This window comes from Octodon degus, unplaced genomic scaffold (genome assembly GCF_000260255.1).
Source record: "Octodon degus isolate 3935 unplaced genomic scaffold, OctDeg1.0 scaffold00113, whole genome shotgun sequence".
Classification (NCBI taxonomy): domain Eukaryota; kingdom Metazoa; phylum Chordata; class Mammalia; order Rodentia; family Octodontidae; genus Octodon; species Octodon degus.
Window position 1 is genome coordinate 6576354 of NW_004524689.1, and position 25187 is coordinate 6601540.

General features: G+C 47.8%; 1 protein-coding gene across 2 annotated transcripts in view; it reads left to right on the forward strand.

Moving 5' to 3' along the window:
* Positions 1–25187, forward strand: part of Ube4b (ubiquitination factor E4B) — a 129701-nt gene that overhangs the window by 30687 nt on the left and 73827 nt on the right. For both annotated transcript variants that reach the window (XM_004639643.2, XM_004639644.2), the window contains exons 2-3: positions 10565–10751; positions 22139–22274. In XM_004639643.2, the coding sequence (XP_004639700.1) occupies positions 10565–10751; positions 22139–22274 (323 nt within the window). The remainder of the gene's footprint in view (positions 1–10564; positions 10752–22138; positions 22275–25187) is intronic.

Genomic DNA, 25187 nt, shown 5'->3' on the forward strand with positions numbered 1-25187 from the left:
TCTCTCTCTCTCTCTCTCTCTCTCTCTCTCTCTCTCTCTCTCTCTCTCTCTCTCTCTGTTTTCTGAGCCACGGTCTTGTTCTGTGACTCAGGCTGGCTCTGAACTCATTATGTAACCCAGGCTTGGCCTCAAACTCATAGCAATTTTCCTGTCTCAGCCTCCCTAGTGCTGGGATCATAGATGTGCACCCTAGTGTTTGTTCTAAAAGATCAGTCAGACCCAGCTACTCTCTTGCTCACAGCCTGTGAACCTCCTGGCCTTCCTGAACAAGTTCAGGGGCTGTGTGCAGATGGCATTCTGAGCCTGCTGCAGGCTTGTCCTGGCCTGTGTCCCTACCTGTGTCTTGCCGTGTTCAGACACCTTACCCAAATCAAGTAGCCTCTCACAGGGATCCCTTCCTCAAGCCAGTGCCCTCTGTCCTGGGGAGGAAACTGAGTCCAGGTCATGGCTGGACGCCCCTGGGGCCTCCTTGGTCCACAGCAGTGGCATGGTGATGCCATGGGTGTTGTCTCTTCCTGTGCCCTGAGCAGCCTGGCTGGTCCCGCCCTCTGCCCACTGTGTACAGCCAGGGAAGGACCATTTCCCTGGAGCGGATGATGAAAATGGTCAGATCTGTGGGAGTTTGGATGAATTGTCTGGATTGAATCCTCTTTATTTCTGCCAGTGTGTAAGTGTGAGTCTGTACATGTGTCTTAGTCACTTTCCTGTTACCGAGACAAAACACCCAACAGCTACCATTTAGAGCAGCAGAAGTTTCCTGTGGGAGATTTGCCCAGGGGCTGCAGGGCTGCAGGCAGGGAGGGGGGCAGGAAGCAGAGAGAAGGGAGCAGTAGGGCCAGCAATGTCCCTGCTGGTGCCCATTCCAACGGGCCTCACCTCTGGACCTTTTAGATCTAAGCCATAGTGAGACTTACATGCAGACAGGCACACACACACATTGGCTAAGACTGAGGTGCACACGTGTGTACAGAACCATCGAATAAGGCTAAGGTGTGAGTGGGCTGCAGATAGTGAGGCCTCATGTGAGCCCTGACCCACAGAAGGCAGGAGAGGGGCACCCTGTGCGTAGGGGCGGGACAGGAGGTGTCAGCAATGGGCTGGCCTGGCTGTGGTGATGGAGACTTGCAGCTCCCAGGGCTCCATCCCTGCCTGCCTCATGGGGAACTTTGGTCCTGGGACTTGTGCAGTGGGTGGCTGAGCGAAAAGGGTCAGGTGGAGTTTGTCGCCCCTCTCTCTGCCAGGTGGTCTGTGGTGTCCTTAGCAGAGGTTGCCTGGGCATCCTGAGTTTTGGAGGGAAGACTGCTGTGCAGGGCCGCATCTGACTGTGCAAGGTTGTAGACAAGAGGGGAAATGATGGTTTTCATTCGCTTCATCAGGAGTAGGAAATGTGTATGTCATTGCCATTTATATGTATGTATAATTTGGATTTTAGCCACTATAAGGTCAACATGCATCTTTTAAAAAATAAAGGGAATTGAGCTAGGTGTGGTTGCACACACCTATAATCCCAACACTGGGGAGACTGAAACAGGAGGATCACCAAAGGAGGTGACAACTGTGTGTTCTTAGAAACCGGCTTTCAGTTGAGGTTTTAAAAACTTTGTAGTCAGATATACTTAACAGAAGCTTAAAGTTTATTTTGAAGGCAGGTGCATTAAAAGGAGTAGAACTGAGCTCCTGGGTGTGTACTGTGCATGCTCCTCTGTGAAGCAGTGGCAGGTGCAGCAGCGTGAACTGTGTCCCCTCTGTCCAAGCACCTCTGCCTGCTGTGTCACCATGGTCACTGCCCTCTTTCTCCATGGATCTTTCACCCCTGAGGGTGGGGACTGTGGCTGTGGTGTTTGTCTTCCCCGGTGCCTACGGTAGGTAGCACTGGTGCTCGGTGGTTAGCAGATTCTGGCAGCAGGCGCTTCTCTGGATAAGAGCGTGCTCTTGGTGTCACGGATTCCTGCTTTATCCACGTGCTACTTTGATCATGAAAATGGAAACTTCCAGTTTAACCTCCTTGGAGAAGGACTTTAGGGGTTGAGGCTCTGAGGGTGAATGTAAAATTGGGGTGCCCCCTCTGTACCTGATCTCACTTGGTCACTGGATCAGCAGAGCCTGGCATCTGGCTCCCCTGTGCTCAGTCATTGCCTAGGCACAGGAGTTGCTGTGAGTGAAGGTCAGTGACAGGGGTGGTGGGTGCAGGCCAGGTCCTGAGCCCTAGGTTCAGATCCACTTTCACTTTTTCTTTGGAGACAAAGTCTCCCTATGTAGTTTGTGCTGATCTTGAACTCACTGTGGAGACTATGCTGTTCAGGAAATCACAACCATCCTCCTGCCTCAGTGTCCTAAGGCCACTTTCATTTTTGAGCTGTGACTTTGAGAAGGATAACTAACCCACACTGAATTCAGGATGCGCACATGGAAGGCGGGAAAGTAAATGCCCTCGCCTGCTTGGGCTGTTGGCTGAGCTTAACTATTTTGAGACCCTTAGCTCGTGGTAGTGTGCATAGGTGTTAGTCATGTTACTGTAAATTATCCTGCTGCCTGAGTGTTTCTGGGGGTCTCCAGAACCCACTGAGAAAATAGTGGAAAATGCTTTATTGGCTAAGAGCTGAATCAGCTACAGTTTGTGGGAGAGGAGGTTGAATTGTGTTTGAGTGAAATCCTTGAGGAAAAATAATCTTCCATATTTTTGTTCTCATGTATCAGCTGACAGACACAAATTGAATTTAGTTATTTGAAAAGGGGGAAAGCTTTTCTTGACAATACTTTTTGGAGCTTTTTGTTTTTGAGAGAGAGGGTCTTGCTATGTATTTCATGCAGACCTTGAGCTTACTGTGTAGCCCATACTGGCTTCTTATGGTGATCTTCCTGGCTCAGCCTCCCCAGCACGGAGCTTACAGGTGTGCACCACCACACCCAGCTTCTCACAATATGTTATAGCTTTCTTTCTTTCTTTTTTTTTTTTCAGTACCAGGGATTGAACTCAGGACCTTGCGCTTGCCAGGCAGTCGCTTACACCACTGAGCTATATCCCCAGCCCTATGTTATAGCTTTCTGTACAGCCAACTACTTAAAATAAAACCAGTCATAAATGTGGGGAATACCCCTACAAGAATACCACTCTAGAGGGCAAGTACTTGGCAAGTGTTTTTCTTTAGGAGTGTTCTTTCTCTCTCTCTCTCTCTCTCTCTCTCTCTCTCTCTCTCTCTCTCTATCTCTATCTCTCTATCTCTTTCTTTCTTTTTTCTTTTTTCTGTATTTAGGGCAGGGTCTACAAGGTCTCACTACGTGCATTGGACTCATAGTGACCCTCCTGTTTTCAGCCTCCCAAGAGCTGGGATTACAGGTGTGTACCACCACACCCAGTCTTCATTACTGTCCCAGTGTGCCCCGCAGGTGGGGCCCGCACGGCATGCTGGGGATCAAACCCTGGCCGCTGTGCTCAGCCTAAGTAGGCGCTTTAGTCCGCTGAGCTGTCAGGCTGGCCCTAGGAGTTTGCTTTTCTTTAAGAAGAAAAGTAAAGGGCTTTTGTAGGATGTGTGTTTATGAAACTGAGAGCTATGTCTTAGGGATCCCCTGCAAACTGCTAAGCTAGAGGAGCCCTTGGTCCTTTTTGGCTTCTGACCCCGGCACAGCAGCCCTTCCTCCTTGAATCTGTGTGTCATCGGGAAAGGGCAGTAGGAAATGTGTGTAAGGGTAGCACAGTTTCGAGGGAAGCTCCATCCCACAGCTGTTTACAAAGAACTGAAAGAGGCAGGATGGGGTCAACTCTAGGAATGAGATTTCAGTCTGTATTTGGTCGCGACTTGGGGTGGGTGAGGCATGGGAAGCTCCTCTTTAAAGCTTTGGTTGCTGTCTCTGCCTTTCAGGTGAACGATTTTATTTTTCCTCCTCAGTAGTAAGGATGGAACCCAAGGGTGGTCTGTCACTTTGCTGCATCCCCAGCTCCCCATCTTTAAAAGGTTTTTAAAAATTTTGAGCCAGAGTCTCACTAAGTTGCTTAGAATAGCTTTGAACTTGTCATGCTCCTGCCTCAGCTTCCCGCGAGGCCGGAATCACAGGCATGTGCCACTGTACCTGCAGCAAAACTTCCTTCCTTCATCCTTTCCTTCCCTCTCCCCTTTCCTTTTCCCTGACCTGGGTGTGTGGAGCAGCAGGGATATTGACAAGTGATTCTCCGTGGAAATCTGCCTTCCAGTTGTCTCCATGTGTCCGGACTGTCACTCTATTCTGTGCTGATTAGGCCATCTAAATTGTGTATCAGGCTGAAGTTGGAATCTGGGTTGAAGGTGACTTTGTATTTTTTCTAAGAGCAGTGTTTATATTCTCTTGAAAGGTGATGCTCTAAGCCACTGTGGAGGCCACGGTGAGAGGGCTTCCTGAACCCACGCACTTGAGACCGCCCCAGGCAGCATAGCAAGTCTCTCATCTCAAAGGAAAATAGAAAGAAAAACAAAACATCTGGCATGAAACAAAGTAGTGAGCCCAAGCTTCTGGGAGGCTGAGGCAGGAGGATTCCAAATTGGAGCCTAACCTAGGCATTTTAAGAGCTTCATGAAACTGTCTCAATTAAGAAGGAGTTGGAGGGGCTAGGGAGACAGCTCGGAGGTCTAAGCGCCTGCCTGCCAAGCACAAGGGTCTGGGTTTGATCCCTGGTACTGCGTGCTGCACTGGCCCCAGAACCCTGGGAATGCTGTGCTAGCCACAGAAACCAGGCTTGGTAGCACACACACCTGTAATCCCATGAGTTCGAACTTCATAGTGAGACTCTGTACCAAATACATAAATACAAGATTAAATTTTTTTTTTTTTTTTTTACAAAAGGAGTTGGAGGATGCAGTTCAATGTGGATTCCATGCATTCAGTCCCTAGTACTGCAGAAATAGAACCCCAAGGGTAATGATCTAAAAAGCCATCTATTTTATGGGTATCTTTCTAGTAATTTTCATTAATTTTTTTATGCATTTAGCAGATGTTTTAAGAAGCACCTGATGCATGCCAGGAACCATTCAAGGGTTAGGGATACATTAGAAAAACCCTGAGAAAAGTCCCATCCTTTAGGAATCCTAGGACTTGGGGGTGTAGCTCAGGGCTACAGTGCTTGCTTTGAATTTGCACTCCTGAGACCTCTGGTTCACACCCAGCATGCAAAGTAAACAAATAAGAAAAGCCGTGGGAAAAGAGGAGACTTGGAGTAGGTGGATGGTGATGAAGTAGGACACAAATGAACCTATGTAGCGTAGGGCAGATACACCAGGGAGCAAGTAGGGAGGGGTACAGCGTCGGGGGCTCTCATAATGCTGTTACTGTCTTATCCTCACAGCCCTATCTGGTGGTACAGAGAGTGGAAGTGACTTACCTTGCACGTCCATAGGTAGTAGGTACTAAGGGTGGATTGGAAGTCACACGTGAGCCCATGAGTTTAGCTGCCTCTACAGTAATGACATTCACAATGTCAAGCAAATCCTAAATATGTACTAGTTCCTATGAGATTTTTTTGTTTGTATTTTGAGAAAGGGTATAACTATGTAGTTCAGGGCTGGCCTTGAATTCAAAGTGATCCTCCTGCCTCAGCCTCACATTGCAGGGACTGCAGGTGTGCACCACCAGTCTGACTCCTGGGAGAGTTTAAAACGCCTCTTCTGGGGCTGGAGAGATGGCTCAGTGGTCTAAAGCACCTACTTGAAACAAGCTTGGCAAAGCACAGGGACCGCGGTTCGATCCTCCAGCACCACATGCCAGCCAGCCCCGCCCCCTGGTGGGCTGAGCTGGCCACACACACACACAATAAATAAATGTAATAAATAAATATTTTAAAAAAAAAAAAGGAAAGTTTAACCTATATAAAAAAAAAAAAAAAAAAAACAAAAACCCCTCTTCTTAGGCTTCTTAGCACATTGGAGCACACACCCAAGCACCACCCAAGCTCTGCGCTCTCGCCGGCCTGCCCGTACCTGAGAGCTGGGCCACGCTGCCACCACAGCCCCCAGCTGCTGCCGACCTCCACCTCACAGCTGCCCACCCCCGTCCGTGCTGCCCTCTACCCTCCACCCTCCACTACTGTCTTTCACTGGCATCCCACAGAGGCTGCCAGTTTGCTCTCCATAGCAGCCAGACTATTAAATTTGGAAGCTGAATTAGCATTCTTCTGCTGAGCCAAAGATGGAGTGGCTTCTGATCTCTGCGCCTGGCATCAGTGAGTCTTCTGGCCCATCCTGCTGTGTCCTCCTGTCCACATTCCTGTGTAGCTCTGTGCCCTCTTCCCTCAGGCATGAGACAGAGGCTTCCACCCGGGGTCCTGCAGCTGCCCTATCCCCATCTTTCTGCCAACCCTCATCTGGTGTGCCCTTGGCCACTGTCCTCTTGGCCTCTGGAAGGTGAGCTCCATGCTGGTAGGAGGGGTCTTGTTCACTGTGGTCTTGGAGTGAGTGAATAAATGTCTGAGGAGGACTCAGTGTCAGATACGGAAACTGCGTCGGGTGTGTGGCTGTCTGGGTAAATATCCTGGTGTGCGGCTTTCTACTTTACCCGGCTGTATCTGTTCAGTGCTCCCTGAGTGGTAGGGTACTGTGCTCAGTGCTCCCTGAGTGATAGGGTACTGTGCTTAGTGCTCCCCTGAGCCCTAGGGAACTGTGCTCAGTGCTCCCCAGAGTGATAGGGTACTGTGCTCAGTGCTCCCAGAACCCTAGGGCACTGTGCTTAGTGCTCCCCAGAGCCATAGGGTACTATGCTCAGTGCTTCCCAGAGCCACAGGGTACTGTGCTAAGTGCTCCCCTGAGCCTAAGGTTCTGTGCTCATTGTTAGGGCTACATGGTGGTGGTTTCCGCTGGATCCCCCACATTGTGGGTAAAATAAATGCCAAGAAACGGCGAGGGGGAGGGAAGGAGCTCAGGAGCTGCACAGGTGCTTAGCATGCACGAGGTCCGGGAGGCAACCCCTTATCCTCCTGCCCTCAAACAAAGAAATGAAGTAGGAATTCATGTAGGGGCCATGAAAAGTGCTAAAAGGAGTCACTGGGGCTGGGACATAAACGGTGTGTGGTGTCAAGGGCTGTGCTTCAGGGCAGCCTTGCTGAGAAGGTGGCATGAAGCTGCCACAGCAGAGAGGTGGCAGAGCCTGAGGTGACAATGCCTGAGGCGAAGGGATGGCAAGTGGCTGAGGTTGAACTTTCAGCTGGTGTAGCAATGGCAGGGGGGCATGTGGCCATGGTCAAAGGCTCTGCAGGCCTGGGGAAAACTGGGTTTTTATTTTGAGGCTCTGGAAAGCCACAAGGCTCAGGGCAAGTGTGTGAGAGTGATTTGTTTTTCAAGAATTGCTGTGATTGCTGTGTGGGCTGTAGGGTACCGTGGTAACGGGCTTTCTTTTAGAATCTTACTACTCAGCGCTTAGATTTTTGAAATTGTAGATTACAGCTATTTGCATAAATGAATAAAGAAAATACCAGCACAATAGATTGCTTAGGACATTGCTAGAGTTTGTTAGGCGTTCGGGGGTGTCCTTCTGTGCAATCAAGTGTGGGCTTGTGGGCCCCTCAGGGCTCATCACTGTTGGGGGCCTCTTCTGCCAGCTGCTTTTGATTTAGAGGCTGGTTTGGGGCTGTTGCTGAGCACTTCAACCCCATCCCATGCTGGTTGGGGTCCATGGGAATCATTTATGCTTCTGCTGTTCTTCAGAGTCCTCACTGAAGTATTGGAGGCCCTGCGTGGCCTGTTTGTGCCAGGCTGTGTGTGTCCTTCCCTAGTGATACATGAGAAACAAATGTCAGCCAACCTGCTAGATGTCAGGCTGAGTTCATGTTCCCCAGAATGGAAGAGTACATTTTAAGGGAAAATAAAGGTCAACAGTAGGAACAATTTGAGAGACAGGAGGGGGCCCAAAGTGGGTTGCCACAGACTCCATTTTACACAGGAAGTTTTGTGAAGTCATGAAGTAGGTACAAGGTGGACCAAAGCTAGATCAGCCAATTAGGTTACCAGTAGAGCTGTTTAGGTCATGTTGATCCAGTGGGGAAGCGGGTCACATAACAAGTGCATGCGGAGAGAACCAGGACCTTTTTAGGAAAGATGAATCAGAAGGTCCTGGTCACCCACGTGGGTGACTGATAGGTGTGGCGCCTTCATGGGACCAGGGGATACCAATTATCTTATCCAGGCCTGGTCATACTGTCTTTATCTTGAGGCTTCCGGCCACAGTTGTGTTCTCATCCTCTGTGCCGACTGCCTCGGGTGTCACCTTGTCTCCTTGCCTATACTATTTCTACCTAACTTAGCTGTCTATAGTACTGGGGTGGTGAGAGTGACACCATCTGTTGATCTCAGAGATACTTGAGGTGTTAGAAAAATTATTTTTCCATTGGTGAGAAAGAAAAACCAGTAGATTGTGAAGTCCTTTGGCCAACAAAAATAAAACAACCCAAGCAGTTTGTGTTTTTTGACCTGAGGCCTTTTTTTTGAGTACAGTTACTGCATGGCACTTGGTTAGGAGGTAGCCCTTTGATTAATGCTACACTGCACACAGCATACTGTGCCTTTGAGTTCCTAATGTTTCTAAGAGAATCTTCTGGATAACATGGTATTTTTTTTAAAGACTTCCTTGGTTATTAAACTCAAAACAAAGTACCTACTGGTCAGTATCCAGGCCCGCAGATGGGGCGAGGTCTCGTTTGCTGTTTCAGCCCGCCTCCCTTATTCAGGTGTCTGCTGCATAGCTTGCCTGCTTAGAGTTTGCCTCTCCACTTGCTGTGATTGGCATCTGCTCCAGCAGTGGTCTGTAATAACTGAATCTGAAACTCATTTTTGTTTTTAAAAATTGGGATAAAGTATATTAACATAAAATCTGCCATCTCTTTTTGTTTGGGACAGCATCTTACTATGTAGTTCTTGAACTTGGAGTGATCCTCTTGCCTTGGCCTCCTGAATGCTGGGATTACAGGGATGTGCCACCAGGTCTGGCTTGTTTATTTATTTGAGACAGGTTCAAGCCATATCACTGAATTGCCCATGCTGGACTTGCACTGGGATCCTCCTGCCCCAGGCTCCCAGAGTGTTGGTATCACAGGCCTGTACTACTGTGCCTGGCTTATTTTTGTATTTTTAAAGGAGAATAACTGCATGTGCTACACTAAATTCAGTGAGAACTGTGACACTTGCTGCTTATGTAAATCTTTAGAAGATGGCCAGATTCTCATATTAGCTTCTGTTTTGAATGTGTTGCACTTTTTCATCTGGAAAGCGCCAGTGGACACCTGTTGGGGAACCTGGGGGAAAAGAGCAGCTTTGTGTTTTTGTGCAAGTAGTTTTGGCCTCAGGCCTTATAGACAGAGCACCCTGGGAACCCGCGGGCTGTTGCAGTGCAGAGGGAGATGAGTGGGGGCCAGCGCCTCACAGCAGTCAGCGGCCGGACGTGCCTCACCAGGCCGGCCCAGTTGGCTCATGGCAGAAGTGGGCACAATGAAAACCCCCGGCTCAGTGGAGCTCTGTGAGACTGAGTGAAGGGCATAAGACACAGCTGGAAGACAGGAAGTGCCACACAGGTGTTTAGCAAATAAACAAAATGAGACTTTCTTCAGGGCTGTCCCGAGTAGACAGCGGACCCAGCAGGCAACTTTGAGGGCAGTGGAGGTTACCAGGGGTTGCATCTGTGGCAGAGGCTAGAGGGCTGAGGACAGGAGGAGTAGTGGGTTTTCTGCCAGTCTAGGAGGACAGGCAGGTCTCACTAGATGGCACTTCCTCCATCAGCGTTGGTCATAATGCGGCTCTCCTACCTACCCCACTCACTCGTGGCCGGGTGGTTTTCCTGAAGCCCCCTCTGTCCTCACTACCTGAGCAGCAGACGGCAGCAGGATGTGAACTGCTAGCGAAGCCTGAGGGCAACATTGGTGACCTGCCAGGATTTTGTGACATGTATTCATAATGGTTTGATAATTCTGGGGCATTCTGAGGAAGAAGTGGCAGTCTGTACTTCTGTTGCAGTCAAGTAAAAATAACCCAATCATTTTGCTCCTGAAACTTCTGGTAAAATTTTTGTCTTATTGTAACTTGTGTTTCTTTCTCTCATTGACTTGACTGTTCTAAATCTTACCCATTTAAAATGACCTTTTGATAAAATTTTATTAAAATAACAGCAGATTTTAGTATGTTTAGAATGGTAGTATGCTTATCGAAAGTTCATAACACCTATCAGGAGTGACAGTAAGGTACGATGGAGACAGGTGTGGTGGCACATGCATACAATCTCAGTACTCAGGAGGCTGAGGCAGGAGGATTGCTGCAGTTCAAGGCCAGCCTGGGCTACAAGGTGAATTCTTTGCCAGCCTGAACTGTGAAACCCTGCTGCAAAAAGACTAAACAAAAACCCATGGTAAGGTGATTCAGGGATAGATTTAAATACTTGGCTGGTGTCTTGTAAGAATACTGCTTTGCTGAGTTTCTCGCAAATGAGTGCTTTCTCTGCAAGCATATTTGCCTTTTGAGCCATGTGGTTTGGTTGTTGGTGCCAGGTGACCCAGAGCGTGTCATCACACTGGTTGTGGCTGGCCCACTTGGTCACAGGATGCTCTCTTCTCCTGTTGCAGATTCGCCGGAGGCGCCTGGCCCGACTGGCTGGTGGACAGACCTCACAGCCCACCACCCCGCTTACCTCGCCCCAGAGGGAGAACCCTCCAGGGGCCCCGATCGCAGCATCAGCCCCAGGCCCCTCGCAGAGTCTTGGCCTCAGTGTCCACAGCATGACCCCAGCTACCTCCCCGATAGGCGCGGCAGGTAAGCCACTTCCCCCGTCTGCTCCTCCTGTGCTGTTTCTACAGCACACGAAAGCATAGCAGTGCAGGTACATCTCGTTAGTGTCTGTTGTGCTAAAGATCTACTAAAATGAGTTCTTTTTCCTACTTTTTATGTTTTTCTAAAAACCTTTCTTTGGCTGCTACCTCTGAGACAGGATGATTAAGAGTGAATATGGCGCTGCTGATTTTATGAATTTAGTGGATGCTTGCTTTTTCTCCATGCCTCCCCTTTCACCATGGTGCTAGAGGCCCTGTCGATGCCAAACACAGGTGCCAGCCCTGAGCCGCAGCCTCATCTGAATAAAATGAGGTTGAAATGCTGATCAGGTGGCTTCCTTCTCCTCCTGGTGCTGTGTCAGCAGAGACTGCTTTGGTTAAAATTTCAGGTAGAAACTGACTTGGGACTGGAAGTAGAACCCTGTGGCTAGGCCCTTTACCAGCATGTGGGAGGCCCTGGGTTCCCCTCTAGGACAGGGTGTAATTCCTCTTTTTTTTTTTTGTTTTTTGTTTTGAGAGGATCTCAGTGTATAGTTTAGGCTGGCTGGCTTTAAACTCATTATGTAGTTGAGGCTGGCTTCAATACACGGCGATCCTTCTGCTTCAGCCTCCTGAGTGCTGGGATGACAGGTGTGCCACCACACTTGGCGATAGTTTATAATTCCTTACTTAATTTTAGTAATGGTATGTTTCCATAAATGAGCTCCTGGTTGATATCCAGGGTTTTTTTTTTTTTTAATTTTTTAAAAATTTATTTGTGTGTGTGTGTGTGTGTGTGTGTGTGTGTCCAGCTCAGCCCACCAGGGGGCGGCTGGCTGGCATGTGGTGCTGGGGGATTGAACCGCGGTCCCTGTGCTTTGCTAAGCTTGTTCTAAGTAGGTGCTTTAGACCACTGAGCCATCTCACCAGCCCATAAAGGGAGGGTTTTTTTTGGCGGGGGGGCTGGCTCAGGCTGCCTTAAGGGCAGGTAGGGTACGGATGTGGAGCTAGTTTTTTTTTTTTTTGGTGGAACCGAGGATTGAACTCAGGCCCTTACACTTGCCAGGGAAGCACTTATTCCACTGAGCCAACTCCCCGGCCCATATCCAGGGTTCTTAATTGTTGAGAAATGATATTGATTCATATATTTGTTGGTTTTTCTTTTTTATATATTTGAAAAGCTTTTGTATGTTAACTTTTCTGTCAGACATACTAATGATGTAATTATAATACTTATAATTACTGTATTATGATTACTTAAGTTATAAAAAGTAGATGTTAAGAGACTTGTGTGGATCATCAAATCTAATTGGTGTGTGACATCAGTTCTGCAGCTACTTAACATGCTGTGCCATAGTCAGCTTTCAAAAATAATCTTTTTCCCCAGCCATTGTTGGTAAATTTTAGATATAGAGAATGATCACATTCATCAGAGAGAATTTGTTCCTGTACATGCTATCACTTGATCCCCTTCCATATAACTTGATCCTTTTTTTTCCCATTGTCTTCTTGATATAGGGTTGTTTGTCAGAAGTAGTTGTAGGGGGCCGGGAAGATGGCTCAGTGGAATAAGCGCTTCCCTGGCAAGCCCAAGGGCCTGAGTTCAAACCCCAGTTCCGCCAAAAAAAAAAAAGAAGAGGTAGTTGTAGTTAGAAACTGAGCATGGTCACACACACACCTGTAATCCCAGCATTTGGGAGGCTGAGGCAGGAGGAGCTACATGAGTTTGAGGGCAGCCTGGTCTACATAGTGAGATAGATGCTCATGAGGATAAAAGCTTAACCAGAGTTCTAAGAGGGAAATTGAGCCCTAAACATCAGTTGGTAGTAAGCCTTTGAACTGTGTATCTTTAAGACACTGCTGTGGTACTTTTTGGGACTGAAGGGTTTAGGGTTTTGGTGGTGATTGTTTCTTGTCCGTGGGACAAGTTCCAACACCTGTGGTCCTTGTGTCACCAAGATCAGGCCATGTCCACACCTGCAGGTTCAGGATTTGTCCAGAGGGCCCTTTCTGCATTTGTCTTGAGGCTAAACCGTGATTCCAGTTAAACCCCTGCTCTGTCTGGCCTGTCTCTCGCACTGGGACAAAGCTAGAGGAGGACCTGAACTGGGCTGCTTTGTTTCAAGTTCACGATCACCAGTACCAGCTCGTGGGCACCCTTCTTGTTCCAGCAGTCACGCTGCACTCCTGGGCACTTCCTCACTCAGCTGTCGCTTTTCTGCCACACCCGCCATCCCCACGCACTCGCTGTTTCTGTGTCACTGAGAAAACAGACCCAGGCCTGCCATGCTCTCCGCCTGCCATTCTTCACGGTGCCTGCCTCAGTGGGCCTGGCCCTGGGTGCCCTGGCCCTGCGTGACCACGTGTAGCAGAAATGGTCTTCTCACCACCCAGTCTTGCTTCCAGCAGTCCCTCTCTTGTCTCCAGATTTTCCATCTCAGGTAGCTTTTGTCACAGGCTGGATCTCTGCAGCTGCTGCTTCCATGGTGGCCCTAGGTCCCCTGCCAGCCCCTGCCCCTCCCCCCATGTGACACGTAAGTCCTGTCTCCTGTCCTTGTATTCACTATCGATCCCACTGCAGGTGGGGGAGGCCATATGGGCTGTGTGTGTGCTGAGTCACTGTCCCGTCAGCCCTGTCACCTCATTGGCTGTGGCTCCCACCCTCCCCTTAAACACTGCATTGGCTTAGCTAGCGCGGTTCCTGGCTTTCTGGCCCGCCTGTTAGTCTGTTCTTCAGTGGCTCCTTTTCATTTTGCTAACTTGTAGAATGGTAGGGTACCAAGGTTCAGTATTGCAAATCTTGTTCTTTATGTTTTTGTTCTCTTGCTGATTTCATCTGCTTTCCTGGCTTTAATTGCTACTTCTCCTTTCATAATTCCCAAGCTTGTGTCTAGCCCAGGTCTGTCCTTCATCCTTAGATTTCCATTCCAGTGACCTGTGTGGCGCTAAGCACCTGACCAGAGTGCAGCCCCAGCCAGACTTGGATGTTTTCTTCCATGAAGTCATCTCTGTAAATGACAGGCCCCCCCTTTTTTTTTCTTTCTAGTTAAGCCTAAAATATTATCTCTGCTCTTTACCTCATGCACTGATTGCAGGTGGGCAAATTGTCCCCATAAAGGGTCAGTGGTCAGTATGTGTTTCTGGCTTTGCACGTCAGGAGGTCACAACTGCTTGTCTCCGCCCCATAGCACAAAAGCAACCACGGACAGCGTTTAAGCAAGCACATCTCAGTAAGACTACTCAGAAAACAGGTAGCGGTTAGATTTGGGGCATGGGTGTAGCTCTGCATCCATGAGCATCTTAGAGCCAGACTGGACCTGTCCACCTCTTTGGGCCTCATTGCTGCCCTGGCTCCAGACCTAGTATCTCTTGCTTGGATAACTGCCTTGATCTCTCCTGCCACGGGACCCCCCTCACACACGAGTGTGCCATTGTCAACAGCAATACCTCATTTTGTTATCACAGCAGAAAGACGGGTGCTGCTCTGAGTGCCAAGTTGTGGCGCTGCCCCTGTGCTGGGAAGTCCTGACTGTGTCGTATCATTGCCATTATTCATAATCACAGACAAGTGCATGTCATTAGCTGTGGCTTGGCAGATTGGAAAAACAAATTTCTACAATTAAATAAGCAAGTAAAAGAAACAACGAAACTCTCCACAAGGCAGGTTGCGTCATCTCTGTGCTCAGAGCCTTCCAGTGGCTCCCTGCCTCCTTCCAAATGTGAGCCAGAGGGCTCCTGCACTGGGGCCTCTTTGTGATGTGGCCTTGGCTGCTCCTAGGGGCACCCAGGTGAACTTACTGGCTTCCCTTCGCTCCTGAGCAGTGAGGCCTGCTCCTGCTTCGGGCAGAGCCTTTCCGTTTGCCATGTTGCCTTAAGTGCTAATGCCCTAGATTCAGAGCCCACTTGGCTTTCTAGCTCAGGCCTTGTTCAGAGAGCTGCCTTCTCTGAAACACTGCCCGCCCACTGTGCTGCCATCCGGCTGGCACGTTCTCTTCCGGCTGCTATGCCAGCTGCTGTCTATGTGTGGGAGGACAGAGAAACTCCATGGTGACCCCAGCTTGTGGCTGTTTTGTCCATTGCTCTGTTGTCAGTACCTTCACAGTACCTGGTACAGGATCTACTCAGTCTTACTAAGTAAGATGGGTTAAGACATGACTCACCAGAGAAAATAGCCAAAACACAAGGGCATGGATAGTTAAAGGAATTTCAAAATGATTGACTGCGGTGCATTAGTTGCAACTACCACAAGGGAAGCGATCACAGTGCTTGTGCTCGGGCCTCCCAGGAGTTAGACATGGGGCCAGTGGGCAGGCTTTCACCTTTTCAGTGAGAAAGACCGCTGTTCTGGAGCCGATGGGGCTGGGCGGGAGACAGCTCCGTGTGCACTAAGTCCAGCTCCATTCCCAGTTGATCAGACTGCTCTCCAGTCTAATGGGAGACAGAGGAGCCAAGATGAGGCTGTCTCGACGAGGGACACAGGCTTTTCTGGGCAGCATGGGGAATAGATGGTGAAGAGGTAGGTGCTGGTCCCCCATCCCCTGTCCCTTGGTCCCCTGGTCCTGAACACAGAGCCTCAGACAGCACCTTCCTCAGGTTCATGGCCCTGAATTGTCAGTTATTGTGTGTGTGTGTGTGTGTGTGTGTGTGTGTGTGTGTGTAGGAGAGCATTTCACACAGCTATCTGTCTGCAAATTCTGCCTTGGACTTTTATAGCTTTCTCCTCACCATAGTGCCCACCCTGTCTCCTCTGAGCATACTTTTCCCTCTGCAAGCTCCCTGTGCACAGCATTTCTGTCTTTACTTTTACTTTTTCATATAAACTGTGCCACTTCTTTGTGCTTGTTTCATTTAGTTCTTTGTTAGAGACAAGAAGAACCTGGAATCCAATTCCAGAAGGAGGTGCGACAGTAGCCTTCATATGGCGAGCCACTTTTAGAAGGAGCTACCTTGTAATATTACTTAGCATAACCAGCCAGGTAGAGACCAAGCTCAAAGCTGAGCCAGTGGGCAGTATCTTGGATCTTAATGAGTAGAAAAAGTTCAATCCTGACAATCTGGGGTGTGTGTGTGTGTGTGTGTGTGTGTGTGTGTGTGTGTGTAGTAACTGGGCTCAAATTCAAGATCTGGTACTTGCCAGGCAGGTGTTGTGTTGCTGAGCTGTATCCCCATCCAATCCTAATAGTAGAACAGCAACAGCTTATCTACTACTGCAATATGGTTTGGATTCAGTACAGACTGAGAGGTGGCAGGAGATGTTATGTGATGGTACTTTAAGTTGTGAGACTACTCTCCAGTTATAAAAAAGCTGGAACAAAATGCCTTATGTGCAGACAAAAGAAATGAGGTCTCCCTTGCTGAGGAGGTTAGTGAATATAGCTGATAAGGAAAACGGTAATGTAGGGGCCAGGGAGATGGCTCAGTAGGATAAGCGCTTGACTGGCAAACGCAAGGATCTGAGTTCAATCCCCAGTTCCACCAAAAAAAAAAAAAAAAGAAAAAGGTAATGTCACGGAGGTTCCTTGTTGTCTAGAATGTTCCCTAAGTCTCTTATGTTTGGAAGGTGATTAATCATGGGGGTGCTGTGATCATTGATGAATGCATCTGTAGAAGAGGGGCCCAGGTGGAGGATTGTGGGTCTCTTGGGGGGTTGTCTCCCTCCCCGGCTCCTCCGTTCTCTCTGCTTCCTTCTGCCATGGGTTGAGCAGATGTCTGCTGCGAACCAGTCATGGACTGAACCATTTGAAAAATAAGCCTCACCTCCTTTAAGTAAGGGATGTTAGGAATTTTGTTGCAGCAAGAAAGTGAGTAATACACTTGGAAAGCTAAAAATAAATTTCCACGTGATTAAGTACTTGCACATCTGGGTCCAGATGCAGAGGAACTGCAGTCAGCACTGTGCATATGGCTCCAGTGTGGATACAGGCTCAGTGTCTGGTATCAGATGAATGGATAAGGATGTGATCTGTGTGCCCAGAGGCAGATGCACCTGGATGTTGTTACACTCGGTGACGTAACCCAGGCACAGAAAGACAGATTCTGCAATCTGTCTCTCACATATGGAATCCATGCAAGTTCCAGGAGTGATTGGTGCCTAGAGGGAATGGCGCTTACCACAGGTGGGGCGGGGGGCGGCTCGGACAGGGACCAAAGGTGCAAACATTTCAGCTAAACAAGGGAAGTAAGCATTAGTCATCTGCTGCCCACAATGATGACTGTCATAAATCATTATATATATTTTAAAAATCTTTTTTTGTGTGTTTTTGAGACAGGGTCCCTGGTATGCAGTTCAGACCGGGCTTGGGCTCTCTTTGTAGCCTAGCTCGGTCTCCGAACTCCCAAATGATTCTCCTACCTCAACCTCCCAAATGTTGGGATTACAGGCCTGTGCCACCACAAGCCTGGATCTAAAAATCTACCTTTTTTTTTTTGCGGAACCGGGGTTTGAACTCAGGCCCTTGCGCTTGCCAGGTAAGTGCTTATTCTACTGAGCCATCTCCCTGGCCCTACCTTTTTTTTTTTTTGCGGAACTGGGGATTAAACTCAGGCCCTTGAGCTTGCCAGGCAAGTGCTTATTCTACTGAGCCATCTCCCTGGCCCCAAATCTACCTTTTTATTTTTTATTTTTTTAAATTATTTATTTATTTATTTTTACATTTATTTATTGTGTGTGTGTATGTGGCCAGCTCAGCCCAGCAGGGGGTGGGGCTGGCTGGCATGTGGTGCTGGGGGATTGAACCGTGGTCCACTGTGCTTTGCTAAGCTTGTTCTAAGTAGGTGCTTTAGACCACTGAGCCATCTCTCCAGCCCCCAAATCTACCTTTTTAATTAAAAAAAAAAGGATTCTTTTGAAAACAGGAAAATCTTTCCATATCTCAGTGCAATTGTTATTTGTATCTTTCTACTTGTTATGTTTTATCTGTTCTGTATTTTAGCTATAACCAGTGATTATGAAACACTGAATTTCTATTATCTTTATTTAATATTTCTATAAAGCTCTTGTGTTAGTTTCTGTCCTAGGCCAGATGTTTAGTGAGAGAGCAAACAAGCAAAAGCCCATGTGACCTGTTAGGTGGTGCTCGCTGCCACCGTGAGAGCTAGACGGCACATTGGAGTGTGAACTTCTGGGGGGGCATTTTAAAGATAGTCACTGGAAGCCTAAGAATGAGATCTTGAGCACAGGCGTGAATAAAGTGCAGGGCAAAACCAAGTGGGAGGGCTGGCCAGATAGCTCAGTGGATTAAAGTGCCTGCTTAGGCAGACGCAGGGCCTGGGGTTCAACCCTGGGCTTGTTGTTCTGGACCCTCCACCCTGGAGCACACTGAGGTGGCGATTGAGACTGGGCGTGGTGACACGCACCTGTAATCCCAGCACTTGGGAAGCTGTAAACAGGAAGATCGCTGATCTATGTGGTGAGACCCTATAGACCCTGTCCTCAATACATAACAAAACAAAACAAAGCAAGTGGGGCAAAGTGTACAAATAGGAAAGCAAATGCAGAAGCCCTGGGGCAAGAAGGGGCTTGGGACAGCAGTCATTTTAGTTTCCTTCTCCAGCTTGAGTCTGTCCTGCTCTGTACTGGGAACTGAACTCAGGACCGGCATACTTAACTACATCTCTGTGCCCTGCTGATTAACTGATTGAGGTACTGTTGGTCAAAACCATTATTTAGTATTGAGCTACCTCCTCAGGTCTTTAAAATTTTTTGAGGCTGGGTCTTGCTAAGTTTACCCAGGCTGGATTTGAACTTGTGATTGACCATCCTGCCTCCAGCCTCCCAGAGTGCTGGGACTGTGGGCGTGTGCCACCATGCCCAGCTCTCACTTTGAGCCTAATGAACATCATTATTGCTTAGTAGGAATTTCAACTAAGTCAAAGCCATTCTTTTATAGTAAGTTATCTGTGGCTAAGAACGCTATCAGTGACAGTGAAATACTAACCTTTTGTTCTGTCTTTTGTGTGTGTGTGTGGGTATGTACCGGGAATCAAACTCAGGACCAGGCAGATGCTTATGCTGCTGAGCTATCGCCCCGATTGTTGTGTGAAAGTTCTTTTCTTCCCCTGTCCTCTGCTTGGTTCACAGTGTGGGAGAGGGAGGCTTGGGTGAGGCAGGTAGGAGGCTGGTTAAGGGGCTGGGTGTGTAGTGCTGTGAAAGCAGAAAAGAACCGGTCCAGCCCTAGCTATTCAGGAGGCAGGAGAATTGCAAGACTGTCTCAAAATAAAATTGAAAAAAAAAAAAAAAAAAGCTGGGATGTGGCTCAGTGGTAGTGTGACTGCCTTGCATATATGAGGGCCTACAGGATCCCCAGTATACCCGCCAAAAGCCATCTGGCTAGAGGCACTCGAGCAGAGATCAGACAAAAGATCTAAGATCCCAGCCTGCAGCAGGGCACTGGAGAGGCTGCTGAGCAATGGAGGCCCCTCCTGCCGGCTTAGACCCTTGCTTTCACATGTGCATTGACCTTCCCCACGGACAGGGGCATCCTCTGCAAGCCTGGCTACTCCCCAACCCCAATGGGGCCTTGTGGCTGCTGAAGGAAGGGTGTCGTTAGTGTGGGGCTGCGGCAACATGCATTACTTTGTGCATCTGGACATAGTGCTGCTGCCTTACCCGTGAGAGGTAATTCCTGAGAGGTGATTCCTGTTGGGAATCACCGTCCTCTGTCCTCTCCCTCCTCCCTTTCCCAAGTCCCAGATCTGTTGTTGGCTGCTTGGCAGGGGTCAGGAGCTGTATCTGTCGCAGTGCTGCTTTCATGACCTTGCTTTCCTTGCTTTTGTTCCCAGGTGTAGTGAGAGCACAGGAGACTGCTGCCAGAGTGCTTTCTGCAGCACTCGTGTCTGGTCCTTAGGCCTGTCGCACACCTGCTTCCCAGCCTGCCTGGACTCTGTTTCCAGCTGGAGCCCCAGGCTTTCAAGGTCCTCTAGCTGGGCTCTACCTTCTTCATGTCACCTGTTGTCCTGATTTTCAGAGCATCTTCTCTATTCCTCTCCCAGTTGTTCTTCTTCTCATAGAGGTCCTGTGATCTGTAGAGGTTGTGCCACAAACATCGTCCTATGTGCATTTGTTTTGTTATCATGTTGTGATTGAAAATGTTAGGGTGGGAAAGAAATTACCGTCTGTTTCTCTTTTGTCTAATTGAGGGTGTAGTCAGCATCCAGGAAGTAGGCCACATTGGCCTGGGAGTGAGGGAACACTGCTGCTCATCTTTTCCATCTCCTGATTGAAGTTTAAAGCAAGTGAATTTTAGAAGAAAACCTCTTTTTTTTTTTTTTTTTTGCGGAGTTCAGGATACAAGCTGGGAAGAAGGTAAAAGATGCAAAGCCAAGGAAGTAGAGTTTATATAGCCCAGGCTGGCCTCAAACATGGCCATCTTCCTGTCTCAGCCTGCTGAGACCCCGGATTACACGCATGTGCCACGATGGCAGGTCAGTATTGAGACAGGGTTTTGCTGTGTAGTCCAGGCTGGCCTGAATGAAGGACCTACAGGCATGCACCACCATGCCTGGCTCAATGCTTAGTTTTATGTTGTGAACAACATAGCTTAATAAAAAAATGCACGGTTTTTAACCTCAGTAGGACTAGGACGTTGGGGAGATTTTTCTACTTTGGCTCCAGCATTGTACAGATAAACTGAGGCACCCAGAATTTAAATGATTTAAGCCTCAGAGTTCATTAATAGTATTCATTTAATGCTATAACCATAAATTTAGCAAGTGTCCCCACACCCCTGTTGCACTTGGTGAATAGTCAATTCAGTGCCTACTGTGAAATGCAGTCTGTACAATGTGGCTATTGGAGGTGGGGTGGATGAGGGAGAGTAGCTCTGGGCATGGCGACAAGGAGCATAGCAATTGTCATTTGGGAACAGAGTCCACTTATATGCACATTTCTTTTTTTGTTGGTTTGCTTGTTTGTTTTGGTGGAACCAGGGATTGAACTCAGGCCCTTGCGCTTGCCAGGCAAATGCTTATTCCACTGAGCTGTCTCCCCGGCCCCTATGTGCACATTTCTTGTCAGAGCATCTTAGATTAGACCTGAGGTGTCCCCCAAAGGCCATGTGCTAATGGCTTCGATGCCAGCCTGTAGCACTCTTGGGAAGTAGAGCAACTTTATGGGTCCTAGGGAAAAGAAGTGGCAGTGCCCTTGAAGGAGTAGTAGGGCTTAACTCCTGAAGAAGGCTTCACTGTGCCGCCAGCTCACCTCATAGCACTCTGTTCACCGCAGGCCCAGAGAAAAGCATGGACTGCGCCCTTTGAAAGCACGGACCAAAATAAATCTTTCCTAGAACAGCTATAATCGAGGAGTCAAATAGTAGCAAGTGCTGGTAAGGATGCAGGGAAAAGGCACCCTTCTACGTTGCTGGTGGGCATGTGAACTAGTACAGCCACTGTGGAGATCGTTATGGAGAATTCTCACAAAAAAACTAAAACTAGGAGTTCCATCCAACCCAGCTGTTCCTTGCCCCTAGATGTCGTCATACCTGTGTTTCTATTAGCACAGTTCATAATGGCTAAATCTTAGAGCTCACCATAAGCTCTGTGATGGCAAGGACCATGTTGGCTTTTAAATTTTCTTCAAATCTTCAACGAATTGAAGCCTATTTAGAGATTGTTTAGTTGATTTTGTTTGTACTTTTCAATATTTTATTATGGAAATGTCAAATCTATAGCAAGGTTGAAAGAATATTGTGATGAACACTTCTATGTCATTGAGATTCTGCGTCACCTTTTTTTTTTTTTTTTTTTTTTGCAGAACCAGGGTTTGAACTCAGGCCCTTGTGCTTGCCAGGGAAGCACTTTTTCCACCGAGCTATCTCCCCAGCCCTGCTTCACCTTTATTTAAAAATGTATTTGGTACAAGGTCTCACTGTACAGCTTGGACTCATAGTGATCCTCCTGTTTTCAGCCTCCCCAGTGCTGGGATTACAGGCATGCGCCACCACGCCCTGTCTCGGTGGCTGGCTCAGCGTGCCTGGGGATGGGGCCGGTGCAGTGTATGGTGCCAGGAATCAAACCCCAGTTCCTGCACTTGCCTAAGCAGGTGCTTCGTCTGCTGAGGCGTCTCCCTGGCCCCCATCACCTCCTTTTTATGGTTAATTGCACATCTCTTTATTAATGTACCTCATTTGGGGTTTATATGAAAGATAGTTGTAGGTTATCAGGGAGCAGAGTTTGAACTGGGAAAAGCCGAGTAGAAGTCTCCTTCAGGCATCAGGTGTCACTACTGCCCTCACATGGCAACAGGTCATGCTTTTTTGTCATTCTGTTAGATTTTAAAATGATTGCAGCCTTGAACATCATCCACAGGCACTTCCTGGGTTGCAGGTATCATGGTGACATTGCTGCCATGGCTTTGCCACCATCCTGGGCTTCACCACTCTACCCTCTGTCTAGGAGTTGCACACCGGAGCCAGAGCAGCGAGGGAGTCAGCTCTCTGAGCAGCTCGCCCTCCAACAGCCTAGAGACGCAGTCCCAGTCCCTGTCGCGCTCCCAGAGCATGGATATCGACGGCGTCTCCTGTGAGAAAAGGTAAGAGAAGCCAGTGCTCTGAGAAAAAGGAAAGGACCTGTTGGCTTCCGTCTCAACCCTGTGGTCTGAAATGCCCGTTTGAGACCTGTGGCAGTCGGTAGCAAGCTACAGCCAAAATTCTTAAATGGAAAGGCCCTCCCATCATTCTGAAGTATGCTTTATGTGTATGTTTTGTTATTAAATACCTTATTAATGACCAGGCAGTGTGGCACCCCTGTCATCTCACTACTGAAGAGACTGAGGCAGGAGGATCCCCACAAGTTTGAGGCCAGCCTGGGCTACCTGGTGGGACCCTTTCTCAAGATAGGACAAAAAGTGTCTTTTATAAAATAGTATATGTGGGTTTTTCAAGTCTTTCCAGCGTCTTTACTTTGTAACTACAAAGTGGGCAAACATACATGAGTCTCTAAAAGTTTTCTCACAGTTTTGCTAATCACTGAAATGTTAAATTTTGGAAAATTCCAGATAGAGGATGTACTCTACATTTTTTTTTAAAGCGACCGTAAGGAAATGACTACTCGGGAAAAATGTATAAATTCCCACTTAACATGGGAAGGCCTTATGATGCTTATGCCTTTGATCTACTTGGGTTCATTTCCCTATAGCATTTCCCAGTTACGTACCACACCGATTGCCTTTTGACTATCTTGGGAGTTTATCTCTCTCCCTCCAGGATAGAAGCATTATAAGGCAGGGGTCTTTTTAGTCTCTCTTTGTGCAACAGTCAACAGTATCTGCTACATCAAGAACAGTGCCTGCATAGAAGAGCACTCAGTGCTACTTGTTACTGAAGCAGAGACTCCTGTGAAAAATATGAATGTGCACAATACATGTAAATTTGAAATCTTGGGGTTAAATCATAATTCTAGGAGAATATTCTCTCCAAGATTGACTCAGTGGACAAGAGAGAAACCAAGCAATCAAAACCCATGAGGTACATTGTCAGTATTTAAAATTTTCTTGTCCAGTATACACAGAGTTTTTCCCCCAGATAATTAAAAACATAGAGAACATTTGAACTCAGTTTATGAGGCCATTGTGACCTTATAGGTCTGACAAGACTAATATCAAGAAACAAAATTACATTTTATTTGTTTATTCATTTATTTACTTATATATTTGGTACAGAGCCTACAGGGTCTCACTACACAGATCAGACTCAGTGATCCTCCTGTTTTCAGCCTCCCAAGTGCTGGGATTACAGGTGCGCGCCACTGTGCTTAGTCTCATTTGCTGTCTCAGCACGTCTTGGGGGTGGGGCCAGCACAGCGTGCCAGGGATTGAATCCTGGTCCCTGGGCCTGCCTAAAAAGGCGCTTTAATCCACAGAGCTATCTGGCTGGTTCATACATTTGAATTTTTTTTGGTGGGGAGGGGTGGTACTGGGGATTGAACTCAGGACCTTGTGCTTGCTAGGCAAGTGCTTATTCTGCTGAGCTATCTCCCTAGCCCAGCCCATACATTTTAATCATACTCTCAAACTCTAAAATACTGACAAATCAAACACTGAAAATATATAAATACATGAGAGCCAGGCTGGTTAGATGTCAATACTGGGGTCAGCATGCAAAAGGGGAATGGAGTTTGGGGGTTGTATGCTAACATTCCAGTTCCTGATCCAGGTGCTGATTACATTTGTATGTTTATTTGCCATAATTTATTCACCCAGACAGACGTATTCCTATGCATGTTTCTGGGCATTTCAATGATAAGTTTATTTTAAAAATAAATATACTGTGATCAGTGTGAGTTAAACTCAGGAGCTTGAGAATGAATTAACATTAGGAACTCTAAGCATCTCCTACTGTGTTGTGCATTAAAGAAAAGATCCTTAGAATGTTGGCAGCTGCAAATCTGATAAAGTCCCATACTGGTCCATGATGAAAGTCTTAGCAGATGGCAGAAAGAAGTGCCTGGAAGCCATCAGGGTGAAGCTCAACATGTCGCACATGCTGGGTAGAGGGTGGCAGGTCCTGGGTTTCATCTCTAGCACAGAGAAAGATAAAAGGCAAAAAGAAACTGCAGCATGGCAGAGAGGGATATCTGGCGAGCTCTCTGACCTTTCCCAGCCTCTCTCTGCTGGCCAGCAGCCATAGGCCTGGTTGTGTCCAGCAGACATGAGTGGGAGTGACAGTGACAGGCCAGCTGGCGCGCTCCTCCTTTGTACTGTCCCACCCTCGGGACCGTGCGCCTGTGCTGCAGCTGGGAGACCAGAGGTACCTTGGGTGCTTCCCTCCTTGCACCAGACTTGGTGCAAGCCAGAACTTGACTCTTACGGGGTCCAACTCCTGGCTCCCTGAGCATGTTGTTAGGACGACATAGACATCATGTTCTGGCTTACTGAGGGGCGTGGGTCCCCCAACTCTAGCAGCTCACATTCTGTGACTAGAATCAGTCTCTGTAAAATGAGAACTAGGACTAGGAAGACTGCTCTTTTTGCCTCTGGCCAATGTGTGGACTCTGCCCAGTGCAGTGAGTAGTAAGAATTAGGGTGGGAGAAAGTGAACAGTTACTACTTGGAGATAAGATTGTGTATGTAGTACACCTGAGGGATAAGTAAATGTTGCTTATAAGAGGCGTGCACTAAACATCGTATTATGTGCCAAAAACTTGAGAAAATTTCATTTTTAAAAAGGTACCACCTGGGTATGGTGGTGTGCACCTGAAATACCAGCCCTCTGAGCATAGTCTGGGTAATTTAGGATTTAGTAAGATACTGTTGCATCCATCTGTCAGTCAGTCAGTCAGTCAGGCTGGGAATATAGCTCAGTGCAAAGGCCCTGGGTTGATTCCTATTACTGGAAAAAAAAATGAAGTGATTACTGTCTACTTTCTTTTTTTTAAATTTTATTTATTTATGAGAGAGAGAGAGAGAGAGAGAGAGAGAGAGAGAGAGAGAGAGAGAGGTGTGTGT